This window comes from Mus caroli, unplaced genomic scaffold (assembly GCF_978045245.1).
Source record: "Mus caroli unplaced genomic scaffold, Mus_caroli_1 scaffold_9, whole genome shotgun sequence".
Lineage (NCBI taxonomy): Eukaryota > Metazoa > Chordata > Mammalia > Rodentia > Muridae > Mus > Mus caroli.
Window position 1 is genome coordinate 105,400,973 of NW_028227264.1, and position 13,125 is coordinate 105,414,097.

A 13,125-nucleotide genomic window follows, 5' to 3' on the forward strand; every position below is an offset into this window, starting at 1 on the left:
TTGGTCTGGTTCAATACCTGTGATTTCTGTAACTCCACCAATATTGGATCCACATCAGAACTCCTTCCTGTTATTCTGCTGTTGCCCCGTGTCATGGAGATCCTGCAGCTTTGGAACAACAGGGCAGGCCTTTGAATGCATCCCAGATGCATATACACTTGCATTTGCATGTGATACAGAATTTGGGGTCTGACAATTCAGAGACCTGGATCTGGGCTTGGGCCAACCGCTCCCCACTACCTGCTCTCCTGAACTGCTCCAGCTAGGCAACCCAATGCTGCCATCAGCAGGAGGCAGGGTCAGCTCTCCTCTTCTCATGCCCCCAGGGCAGCTCAGTGTCACCCACAGCTCCAGAGCCAGTTCCACTGTTGCACTGTCAAAGTTCAGAGGCCTGTTTTCTCAAGGGGTGCATGCAGCCTGTGAAGGGCTGGGCCAGCTCTCCTGCTCCCACACTCTGAAGACTGTCTCACAGAATAACAGGAAGGAGTTTCCCATCAGGGCCAGCTTCACTGGACTGCCCAGGTGAGGTGCAGGGCCTGCTCTCTCATGATCCCAGGGTCAGCTCTCCTGGATACTGCAGGTGCTGAGAGGGTAGAAGGGTAGAGCACCCCCCTCCCCCCATCACCTCAAACCAGACGAGTGGCAGGGCCAGCTTGCCCACCCCTATCAGGGCAGGCTCACCTTGCTTCCTACACCAGGATTAGGTTTACTGCGCTGTCCAGGAGGTGCAGGACCTGCTCTCTCACTCACGTGGCCTGGGGTCAACCCTCTGGACTGCCATGTTTGGTAAAGAGTCAAGGAAGCCGAGGCATCACACCTGTACCCACAGCCCTCATGACTGAAGAGTGGCAGGGCCAATTCTAGCCCTTGAGGCTGGTTCACCTGCATCCCCCGCCCCAAACCAGGGTCAGCTCTTTTGTGCTGTTCAGATGTTTGTCTTGGTCCTCCAGCGCATCGCTGACTAGCTTTGATTTGATTTGATTTGATTTTTATGAATTGTAGGCATAAGATAGCTTTGTCCACCAAGCCAGGCATCAAGCTAGGATGAACAAAGGACTGCCATCTACTCTGCCTCTGACTGCCGCAAGAACACCACTATCATCAAAAAGTGAATTTCTTAAATCCTCTCAAGCAAGCATGGACAGATAAAGCCAGTGGCAAAGAGGCTCATGTGACCATGGTGTAAGAAACTTACCATACTGTTTCTCAAAAGATTATTGACACTGTATTTCTTTGTAGAAACAAGAGAAGATTGAATTAACATACATATTACTTTTAGAAATCATACAATTATGTAGACAGGTATTTCTTGGGAATGTGAATCTTAGGGGAAGTAAAATAGATGTTTTGATTTGTTTTAAAAATGAAAGGTAAGCTATGGGGGATTGCTCCTCCTTCTCTTCTTTCATGTTTGGGTTTTAATTATTAAGCTCTGAGACTCCATATTCCTTCTGGGCACATATCCAGAGGAAATGAAATCACCACCTTGGAAGAAGATCTATGCTGCAGTATCCGTTGGAGCATTATTCATGAGAGCCAAGATGGAATAACCATCTACTCTTTCACTGACAGATTAATGGATTAAAAAAAACACCCTGGTATCTGTGTGCATGTCACACACACACACACACACTAAAATACTATTCAGCCTCCAACAAGAAGACAATCCTATAAACCTGTCACAGGTATTTGATACTGTGTCACAGTTGACTCTTTTCAGAGGTACATAGTTAGAATTAACTTGCTTGGAGAATGGTAAATGTGCTTTAAAAATAGTCGATACTTTATGAAAAGTGTCAATAAACATCACTCCAAGGTTATTACAACTATCCAAGATGAAGGAGCTAAGAAGGAATCATTTTGAACAAAAAGTCTTCAAAGATAACCATGTCCAACAGTCTGCAGTATGCCTGACTTTCCTTTCCCATACTTGGTGATGGTAAACTGCAGTTTAAAACATAGGAACATAATGTGACTTTAGGTTGCTGCTGAGAGAATCATAAAAGGAAAAAAAAAAAAAAAAAAGCTCAAAATTAGTGACTCTCAACAGGGGCAATTCTGGCAAATGCCAGGTTGTTTATAATCGTTCTACTGCTGACATCTAGTGGCCAGAGGCCAGAGGTGCTGCTGAGTACACGGAGCTGCTTCTCACTACAAATTCAGATCCACAGGCCCACCGGTGGTGCAGAGTTTGAAGAAGGCCCTGAGAGCTAAGTCCACTTGGCTTTCACAACTGACTGCAGACTCTTGGAGAAACTCTTCATGCTTTGTGAGAGCCAGTGTAAATCCAGCACATTTAGCCTTGGTGTCCTTTGAAAGGAGATGTCTCTGAATCTTCGGTTTCCTTTCATGTTTAGTATAATTTCTTGTGACTCCAATTTAAACGGGTGTAGTAAGTAATTCGCTTACCTAGACTGTTAAGTGCACAGCAGTACATTTGCTGCCCATGGAATTACACAGAAAGGTCATTAATAAAACAATTATGGATCTAGTCAAAGCTCTTTTCAGTCTTTTGGTATATTTAAAAATTAAAATTCTATATAGCATTTAGGATTTCTTGAAATAATGTTACATACAAATATCTATTGGTTGTGGTGAAAATTTTAATTAATACTTCTATTTCATGGTATGCATGCAAAATGAAATATTTGTATTTTATATCAGAAATGTAATTTTGGTTTTATCACTTTCCCTGTTCCAAACAAAGACCTAGAAGGCACTACTTTTAAAAATCTCTTTTGCTTAAAATCAAGATAATAACCTACCCCCAAATCCATTCTTATCAGTTTGCTTCCATTCCTATACCCCATTGTTTCAGACTCTAAGATGTTTGCTGGTTTTCCTCATTCTCAGTGTATTCCAGCTCATACTTTTGTTTTCCCTCAAATCACTTCTATTTAAAACACAAAACAAAATAAAATGGGTCTCATGATTGTACGAGAAAACCAATAGGCCATTATTAACATCTCTATTAGTTAAGTAAAAGCAAGAAATCATTTACGACAGTCTTTTTAGTCAGTGATACTTGCCTTTTCCTGAGACTCTTTCTAGATGTATTTTGTATAATTGAAGCAGCTACCATGAGTAATCTTTTCTTAAGCTATTTCTTTTAGGAAAGCTCAGAGCACCTGTAATGTGCCCTGACAGCACACAAGCAGACGCCCCATCAGTGTCACAAGAACACTGCATTGGCTATAGACAGACTGTACACCATTGCTACCCAGGACTGTACTTTACATTGGGATCCAGCCTCAGAAGTATGCATTTCATAGGTTTAGGTAACTTCATGAATTATGATTTTGCTTCTTCTGTAAGTGTCATAGACCTATATTTTACATTTCTATGTATGACTCATTTCGAGTTTGGGAAAGATGTAAAGTTTGTTTCTAGAGTCATCTATCTACTTGTGTCTGCCCTGTTGTCTGAACAGCATGTGGTGAAGAGGTTTTTCGCTCTACTCCATTGTCTTTGTCTCTTTACTAAAGTTCACTTGGCTGCATTTGGGTGGGTCTACTTCTGGGCTCTCAGTTCTGTTCCTGGACCCATTTATCTATTACTCTACAAATATTAACTTGTCTTTACACTAAATCTTAAAGCTACCTAGTAACAACTTGTAAGCTTTCTTTTCAGTTAATATTGTTAGCTCCTTTTGATTCTTTTCTATAAAAGACTTAGAAACAGTTTCTACATCTACAGAGAAACTTTTTGAAACACTGACTGAGATGTACTGAAACACTGACTCAAGTTGAGGAGCACTGACCTCTTGAGAACAGGGAATTTTCCTATCCATGAACACAGACTCTCTCCCCTTGACTTATTTCTAGTTTTGTACTTGAGAGGCATTTCCTTTGAATTCTATTAGAAAAACTGTATCTTTCACATTAAGAGAGGATGCTCACATAAATAACTGATGTATCTTAATTTACATTAAACTTGTTCACTGTTGGTGTAGAGGAAATAATTTTCTCTATATAGTCTATATTCTACCTTATTTAATTTTATTATTTTAATTGCTTGTTGTTTCTTTGGATTTTTTCCATGAACATTATCACGCCATCTTGAACAAGAACAGTCTTCTTTATTCTCAATCAAACACCATTCACCCCCTTTCTTCTCTGACTGAGAGAGCCGGTAGGTACAGTATGATGTCGAAAAGTATGGAGGAAAAAAATCTTGCTTCTCATCTTACTGAGAAAAATGTTGCTTTTCACATTGAACAGAATGTAGCTGTGATTTTCTGTTGATTAAAGCTATGTGGATGCATTTTTTTGGTAACTTGTCTTGCTTGGTGTTGGCCGTGGTCTCTGATTTCTGCATCTGTGGTTTGGTAACTAGCCAACGGAAGACATTTCCATCATTAGCAATTCAAGTATTTCTTCTGTTCCTTTTATTTTTTTCATTCTGATAAAACTTTAGCTTGTCCAGTGCTTGGAATCCTTGGTTTGTTTTCTGTTTTACAGTCTGATTGAGTTCACTGCTTGCATATTCTCAACCCTTAGGTCATTTCCTCGGCTGTGTTCAGAATCCTAGTAAGTCACAATTCCTTCTGTCTGCTTATACTCCGTTTTTATTCATCCATTCAGTCATTTATTCAGAAATCTTTCCTTTTTGCACAGGCAATACATTTTGATTGTTCTTTTTCACTTCCTTTAACTCCTTCCAGATCCACCCACTCTGCTCCTACCTAACACGTCATGTTCTTGCTTTTCTTTACTCTCCAAAACCAGAAACAGTGAACATCAAAACAAACACAAGTAAGATTAAAAAAATCATCAAAGTGAAACAAAGAGGCCACCAACCCCAATAAAACACCCCTATACACGGGCACATGCACACAGATATGTGCATATACACACGAACACACACACATGCGCACACACACACACATGCACACACACACACACACACACACACACACACACACACACACACACAAAAAGTTCCCCAAGCCAAAAAAAAAAACCATGGAGTCTTGTTTTGTGATAGCCAACTGCTCCAAAGCATGTTGCCCGTTGCAGAACACGGTTGACACCCCACTGGAGAGATTTCCCCTCCCCTGCAGATATCAACTGCACAAGGCTTCTGGCTTAGAGGTGGGACTCCATGTCTACTTCACTGTGCTAGGTTGGAGCTGTGCAGGTCAGGCTCAGGCTATCACAGTCTGTGAGAGTTTATATGTGCATTGGTCCTGCTTTGTTTCCTTAGAGGCATCTGCCACCTCTGGCTTTCCATAATCCTTCTGCCTGGATATAATATTTTTAAGTATTTCTATTTTTAAAACATTTTAACTGTTTCCAAAATCTGCTTGCACTGCCCATCTGCTCTTGTCTGATGTCCTTTAATCCCAACTTTTAGCACATTACTCCATTTGCAATTGCAGATTATAATTTCTAGTGTTCTTGTTACATCTCATGTGTCTGTGATGACTTCCATCTCTTCAAATTCTTTTGGACTTTAGTGTGCATTGCAAATTTCTGTTATAAAATTGATGTACTGTATAAAAATCACTTTTATGAACATGCCATTAATAGTGTGGTAGTAAAACGTATTTTGTAATCTTATTCTTGGATCTGTCACTGAATGTGTTTCTGGACTATGAAATTTCCCAGCACTTCTCTGTATTTTCAAGTCCTGTAGTATGGGACAGATTGATAGAACTGACTAATGTTGGCTACTTCCCTTGCCCTCTTCTGTTAGGTATACATGAAACTCCAGTAGCTGTGTTCTAATTAAATACTGTCTCTTTAGAAGTGGATCTTAGTAAGAACAAATCGCTTAAGAAAAATGATCTTTCACTGCCCTTGCCTCAATAGTGAGGGCCTTTTCTCCAATGTTCATCAGAACTGGGTTATAGTCAGAGGCAAACATCTCAACAGCGTGGGGACCACTCATAATTGTCTTCATATCTCCAGTTTTTCATTCTTACAACTGTCCATCCTGAGCCTCTGAGACACTGCCAGATTTCTCACTGTGGTTCGTGTATACGTCAAAGTTTGCTCCCATGTCTACAGTCTCCTGTATCTCTCCACTTTGGGGAAATCCATGGTTTACCCTATGATTTCAGTTATCTATTGTAGATGTATTTGTGAGGAGGAAATGAGGCAATGTGATATCCTTAGCAGAGCATCTCTCACAAAGTGCTTAGTAAAAGTTAAATATTCTAATAATTCCACATTAAGAGATATATGAAAAACTTTTACAGTGGTTACTATTATCTATTAATATTACTATTAATAAATTTGAGAAGACAAAAACAGAAGAAAGAATAAGCATTAGTCCTGAATTCTAGTCTGTGTGCTGTTTTTGGAAAAGTATAGTAGTTTTCACTTTGAGTAATCCATAGTGTCCTGTGCAATTATTCATTCAAAAGTAAAAGAGGCTTCATTTTATTAAATAAAACTAGTTATGAGAGTTTTATCAATTAGGTCTTAATTAATTATACACTAATAGAGATGAATAGTAAGTAGTGTCATGCAGCTAACAACTGTGTATAAATACTGGGGGAATTCTATCTATCTTGTCATTTACTTATTTCTATATTTTTCAGCTCTTTCTTAACCATTTGATAGGGAAGACAACGAAAAAACTACTACCAAACTAGCTGCTTAAAGAAATAAATAAGCAAACATCTCACAGTGACAACCAGGACAGTAGACAAATATGTTCTTTAACTTTGATGCAATAATTAAGCCTGTGTACATTTTCTCTTTCAAAAGAATAATCTCGTATTGTGATGGTTAGTTTTAATTATCACCTGGGCATAATCCAGAACCCCATGGGAAGACTCAGCGTAGGACTGTCTATACCCTGATCATCCGTGAGCGTGTCTATGGTGGATTACACTGATTACATAACAAACTCAGGAGGAAAGCCCACTCACTGTGGGCAGCACAGTCCTGAGCTAGGGCCCGTTGGACTGTGTAACAATAGAGACAGTGAGCTGGTGCTGGTAGCTCTACTTGAACGTGGGTATGAGATGACCAACTCCCTGTGATCTGCCTCTTATGGAAGGATCTAACCTAGAGTTGTGTGCTAAACTAAACCATTCTTCCCTAAAGCCTTTGTCAGGGCATTTTATCACATGGACCAGAAAAGAAACTGAGAAATATATTATCACTTTCCCATTTAAAGTCAATGTAACAGGTTAGAATAACAGTAGCTCAATTTGACTTTTTAGTTCATGTATAACTGGAATTACATTGAGTTTTCCCCTTAGAGTCATCTAGCTTACTATTTACTTGCAACAATATTATAAACAATGTAAGATGAGATCTACTGTGATGTTACAACTTAATAGAAAGAGCACACTTACAGGCTCTCTGAATTCAATAAGTTATAGTTAGCCATAAAACTGCAAATAAATAACTTTAAAATTATTCATTTCTTCTTTATTTAATTCTAATTTTACATTGACAATGCTCTGCCTTTCAACCCTATCTTATTTAGTGAAGTTATTCTTTTAACTAAATAACCTAAAAAAGTCTCTTTGGTACACAATAATAAACTTTCCATATGTTTGACAGGGAAGGTGAGTTGCAAAAAAGGTAACAGAAGCTTAATTTCAATACAATTGAGACTTCACAGGAGGGAGATGAGCAGAAAGCCAACCACTCTATCCTGCCTCAACCCGTGACTCTACCAGCAATTCTTGTACTATGTGAAAATAAAGCGTAATCGTTGACTGACCTTGGACTCATCTAATCCAAGCTTCTTTAGAGACATTCTGACATACTCCAGAAAAGAGGAACATTTGGAATACATTTTACCAACGTGCTGTTCACTGCAAAACAAAAGCAAATATCTTTTTAGGTTTTCCACTTTCAAGTATAGATAGTTTTAAATTTCAACATGGAGTATTTTAAAATATCTTCCATCTATATGGCACAAGATCCAGATGTGATAAAAATGAAGTTAATACTTTTGTGATATTTGTAAGTGACATTATATCAGGATCTGCTTCGGAGAATTCTTGGACCATGCAGCAGTAGAAGATAATATTCTGCACACAATACTATGAAAGAGATGCTTCAAACTTATACTATTAAAAATCTCAGTTTAACAAGGTCCTCAAGTTTCCACTGTGCTCAAAACACATTTTGCCTTTATTGGCTTGTTACACATTTTATGGCAACATGCTCTAACAGGGGCAATATTTCAGCTAGTCAGGGAGCTACCAAGCACTAACAGCCAATTGGGGTCTGACTCATTTATGTCTTACAGATTTTCAGTGCAATTTAAACAAAGTGTCATGAAATAGTTTTCAATTTAAATAATGCTAAGATGGACTATCACATCTCCCAATTTTGGCTACAACTTAAGCATAATGTTAAGCGTAAAAATCAGAGGCATAAAGAAAGAACATCAGTACCTACATGCTATCGAAAGTGGTAAATAAAGCCTCATTTGCTGGTGAGAGATTAAACCCATGGTTAGACATTATATTCTACCCTTCTACCTTAGCAATGTAGCTTAGATTTCTTCAGCCACACGTCAAGACAGCAACCTCAATTCTACTTACCTTGTCAAATAAGCATAATTCCAAGTATCCCCTGGATGATTTTGTAAATTACTGTTTGAGAATTTTATACACGTATCCATGCACATACTTTGGTCAAATTCACCCCTATTTCTTCTTAGCTCCTCCCCTTCCCTCCCTTAATCCCCCATCACCTTTTCTTCTCTCCTCCAAGTGCTGTGCTTAGTAAACCATAAAGCCCAGTAAGTGTTGCATGTATGTGCATGGGTTGTGCATCATCTATTGAAGAATGAGTAGCCTCTCCGGGGTCTTATAAAAACTGTCTGACTGTCTCCCAGTCTCCGTCAACTGCTAATATCTCTTGAGATAGGGGTGAGAGTCCATGATCCCATCCCCCACTCGTGTGTCTAATTTGGCTGGATTGATATATTAAGCACTGAGTCACAACTTTGTATGTCCAATGATGCTGTCATGCCTGGCAAATACGGCTTTACTATAGAAGGCCACTGCCCCTGGCTTTAAGGTGAAGAGGCAGGGTACAGATGCCTCTTGTAAATGGAAGCACCCATAGTCTCTTACTTTCTGCAGGTTAATTAGCTGTGGATCTCCATATTAATCACCATCTACTGCAAAAGCCAGCTTCTCTAGCCGAGATATGTATGGATATAAAGACTAACCTATGGGTATGAAGATAAGAGCATGGGGTGGGGCAGTGCACTGCTATGTCCACTTAGTAGAATAATAGTATTGGGCTGTTCCCTAGGGTCTGTGACCTAGCCAGTTATGGGATTTTGGCCCAGTTAACAGTATTAGGCATGAACTCCATCTTGTGGGGTGGGCTTTAAAACCAGCTGGAATGTTGCTGGTTAGTTCTATGCCATCTGTGCCATGCCAGTGGCATATCTGCATGCCAGCTCTTATCATAGTTTTCAATGTTCACAACTGAGTAAGACTTTTGATGATTTTTCTGCCACATCAGTATTCATGGAATGTTCCAGAACCATGAAAACAGCCTGAGAGGAGAGAGCTTCCAGGTGAGTAGAAACTTGATTCCTCCAACTTAATTATTTGATGTCTTTTAAAAAATAGGATTTTTCTGTCACCGTCTGGAAGGTAACCAAAATAAATGGCAGTAGCTTGTAACTTTTTGGAGGTGGGTTATGCTACCTCATTGGCTAACAACTCAGAGAGAGGTACCCCACACGTGGCACTGGGGTTTTTATTTGAGGGCCTGTGGTATCTAGGAGGGGGCCGGTGCCATTACAGGGTAACAGGGCTTAAACTTCTTTCCCATATGTGTATGCCTATGTACATACCTTTGGAAGCTTCTACAATAGGTTTCTACAAGGCGTGTTCCAAGTTCTCTCCTGTTAGCTAGACCTCCCCATAGCCTGTCCTCTCCCACTTCCCCCTCCAGTTGGAGCCTCCTGCCTCCATCACCACCAGTGCTCCATACACATCCTTGAAACCTTTCTTCATTTCTGTTTACATGCTTTTAGAAGATTTTTTTTTTTTTTGTCTTTTAGAAATGTTTTGTCTCTTCTCTACCCCCAAAGTTGTGACTAACTATTCCATCAATTATACAACCAGGACCCCCATTTACAGCAATGTTTCCGCACTTTCTCACACACATTGTCGACTCTGGTTTTCTCCTCTTAAATGCTTGGTTACTGGTTTGGAATGTCTACCACACTTCCATTTGTTTTATCTGTGCAGGTAATCACTTCTGAACAGAGAAGCAGATCCCCACCCTCCTTGGCTGTATTAGTAACTCACACGGAAAAGCCCATGTGCACCAAGTCTTTTTCACAAAGTAGTTATCAATCTGCTTATTCTGAATGTCTATAGTCCTTATGATCTTCTCATTCAGTCTGATATTCTACCACTCTCTTGAGTATGAAGGTGTTTGAAAAGGTACAGTCTGAGGAAGCCAAAACAAATGCTTTACAGGACTATATGTCATTCTTAGTTTCGACAAATAGTTACACATCTTATGCCCAACAGATATTGATATAGTAGACAGGTACAGCTGAAACATCATAGAATACTGAACCGAACTGATTAGCTAGTCACAAAAGATGCCATCTAATGTCACTTCCTGCTTTTCATCTTAAGAATGCCTTCAGGGTATTTTCCCTCCACCCAAAGGGAAAAGCCATTAAGTCTTTCCCTTGGTGAAAGGCCTCTATTGTACACTATTCACTGTCACCTTATGGCGTTCCTCCACAGAGAAAGTACATAGACAGGATTGTAGCTTTCTGTTACCCTAGTTCTGCCATCGACTAGCTCCCTATCAGCAGTAGTACTTCCGTATTAGAGAACATTAGGATCACCATGGCTAACACATGTACAGTCCTTAGAACAAGACATATTAGCTGTCTCTATGCATAGTATCCTTTTATTTTAAAATTACATTTATTCTGTGTATGTGAGCATGGGCGTGTTATGGTGCCTAATGTGGAGGACAGCACGAAGTTTGCAAGAGCCTGTATACCCTATTCTACTGTGTGGGGCCCAGGGATTGAACTGAGGGCATCAGGTTTTGGAGCAAGTGAGCCTTTTCTTTGACTCTACTAAAAGCAAAACCATTCCTGAACTCCTATTTCTGGGTTAGTCTGTGTGTGTCTCTTTTCCTCTCCATTTTACTTCTTCAGACAGGGTTTCTCACTGACCTGGAACCCAGCACTTTGTCTAGACAGGCTGGCTGCCGAGGCTGATGGCTCTCTTGCTTTGCCACTGTGCTTTAGGCTTGTAATGGTTTTTATTATAGGTGTGGTTTTATGTGGATATATGAGATTCCCAACTTGGGTCCTAAGGCTTGAGCAGGAAGCGTTTTACCCAATGAGCCATCCTCTAGGCTCCTGGAATTTTTTTTTTTTAGCCTTCTGTGTAAATATTTTATTAACATTTTAATATTCAATATCTATTTGTGTCTGTTAAGTAACCTTCTGCAATTTTATTTAACTTTTCCTCTCTGAGAATTTCCCAAGTTTTCAGCCTATTCATTGTCCCCCACTTCTTCCCAGATCCACCCCTCTTCCCCACCGACCCACGACCTACCCACCCACCTTTTGTCCTTTGTTTTACCAGTAAGTACAATTCCTGCTTCCCACATAGTTGTGGATACATGATCTTCCACTGTCATGAGATCAACCTACCAGATCTCTCTCTCTCTCTCTCTCTCTCTCTCTCTCTCTCTCTCTCTCTCTCTCATCTAGCAGCTGGTTAAGTAACATCAAAATGACCAGAATTAGATGGCATTGCAGGCTAACATCAGAATGTAAGTATAAGTGGAGTGGTTTGATTCCTGAATTTATTAATTTAGACTGCTTAAAAGTAAAAGAAATATTTTCAATTTTCATTTCCTTTATAGCTCAGCTATTGTTAAGACTACTCTAGTACACTATACAATAATTTGTTACATAAGACATTTGAAATCTTTGTATTATTGTCTTTAGCAATAACAGGAAGAAACTATAAGCCAAGTAGAACTAGAAAGGTCACTGGTTGGGTCACTCTTGCTGTTTAACTTCTTCACGAGTGTCTCATGAATCCTGAATCGTAAGGAGTAAGCCAGAGCCCTGCCCTGAGTGAAGCGGGCTGGCCTGGCCCCACTGAGTGTTCCAACACTGTGTTATGACACTGTCTCCTCGGCAACACTGGTGCTTGCACAGCTTTTGAGCATGCTTTCTTTTAACTATAAACACTGTTCTTAGAACATTCATTCTACTTTCAAGCTTTGTCCTTGGAAGCCCAAACTCCCTTCAGAACCTACCTCAAACAGTGCTTCCTTATGGAAGCCGCCTCTGGCACTCCAGATGAAATTAGAATCCTGACACAAACATTCCTTTCACATGTTTTTATTTTTCTGATTATTCTTTTCTTGATATTTTAACTTAGTAGGCTTTTCCAAAGGGGATGAACATTGTAATTTTATTCTTCCTTTCATTTTTTTTGCCTTCTTTTTTCCAAATTTTGAGCTCACTATAAAAGTTCTATACTAGCGTATCACACAATAAGTATTCATTTTATGTGTAAGATATGACACATAAGATGTGTGACTGTGAGCATGGGTGTGTTGTAGCGCCTATGTGGAACACAGTAGACAGTTTGCAAGGGCCTGTATCCTCTTATTCTACTGTGTGGGGCCCAGGGGTTGAACTGAGGTCAGCACTATTCTCAGCAGCCAAGGACAGTCTCTACGGCTTTGTTTGTGAGCACACTGCTAGTGTCTAGCACAGCAGACAAATATGGGAGCATCTCAATAGTGGACCCAATCATTTATCAAACAACCAGAGCAAACCTTATTACACAACAACAGGAAAATCTATTCCTATAGTTACTGTATGTACTGAAGGAACACAAACAAAGGCAAACCTAAGGATACAAACAAGACTAAGTTGGGACATGGTGGAAATGTTAAAGGAAAACACGAGGTGAAGCGCAAAGTAAAGAACACACTGTTCCTTCACTGGGCCCTTAAACTGCTCCATGGGCTAGCTCTTACTAACACCATTAACAAAAATAATGTGAGAGGTTTAGCAAGCTGCCTAGTGTCTGTTTCCACACTTCAGTCGGAACATAGCCAATGCTACATCCTGCAGAGCAAGGATGGAACTCCTGCTTTATACTACTAAGTTGCAAACGAA

General features: G+C 39.8%; 1 protein-coding gene across 2 annotated transcripts in view; it reads right to left on the bottom strand.

Moving 5' to 3' along the window:
• Mettl25 (methyltransferase like 25) overlaps positions 1-13,125 on the bottom strand; it is a 74,534-nt gene that overhangs the window by 9,303 nt on the left and 52,106 nt on the right. For both annotated transcript variants that reach the window (XM_021173972.3, XM_029482671.2), the window contains one exon: positions 7,687-7,780. In XM_021173972.3, coding sequence (XP_021029631.1) covers positions 7,687-7,780 — 94 coding nt within the window. The remainder of the gene's footprint in view (positions 1-7,686; positions 7,781-13,125) is intronic.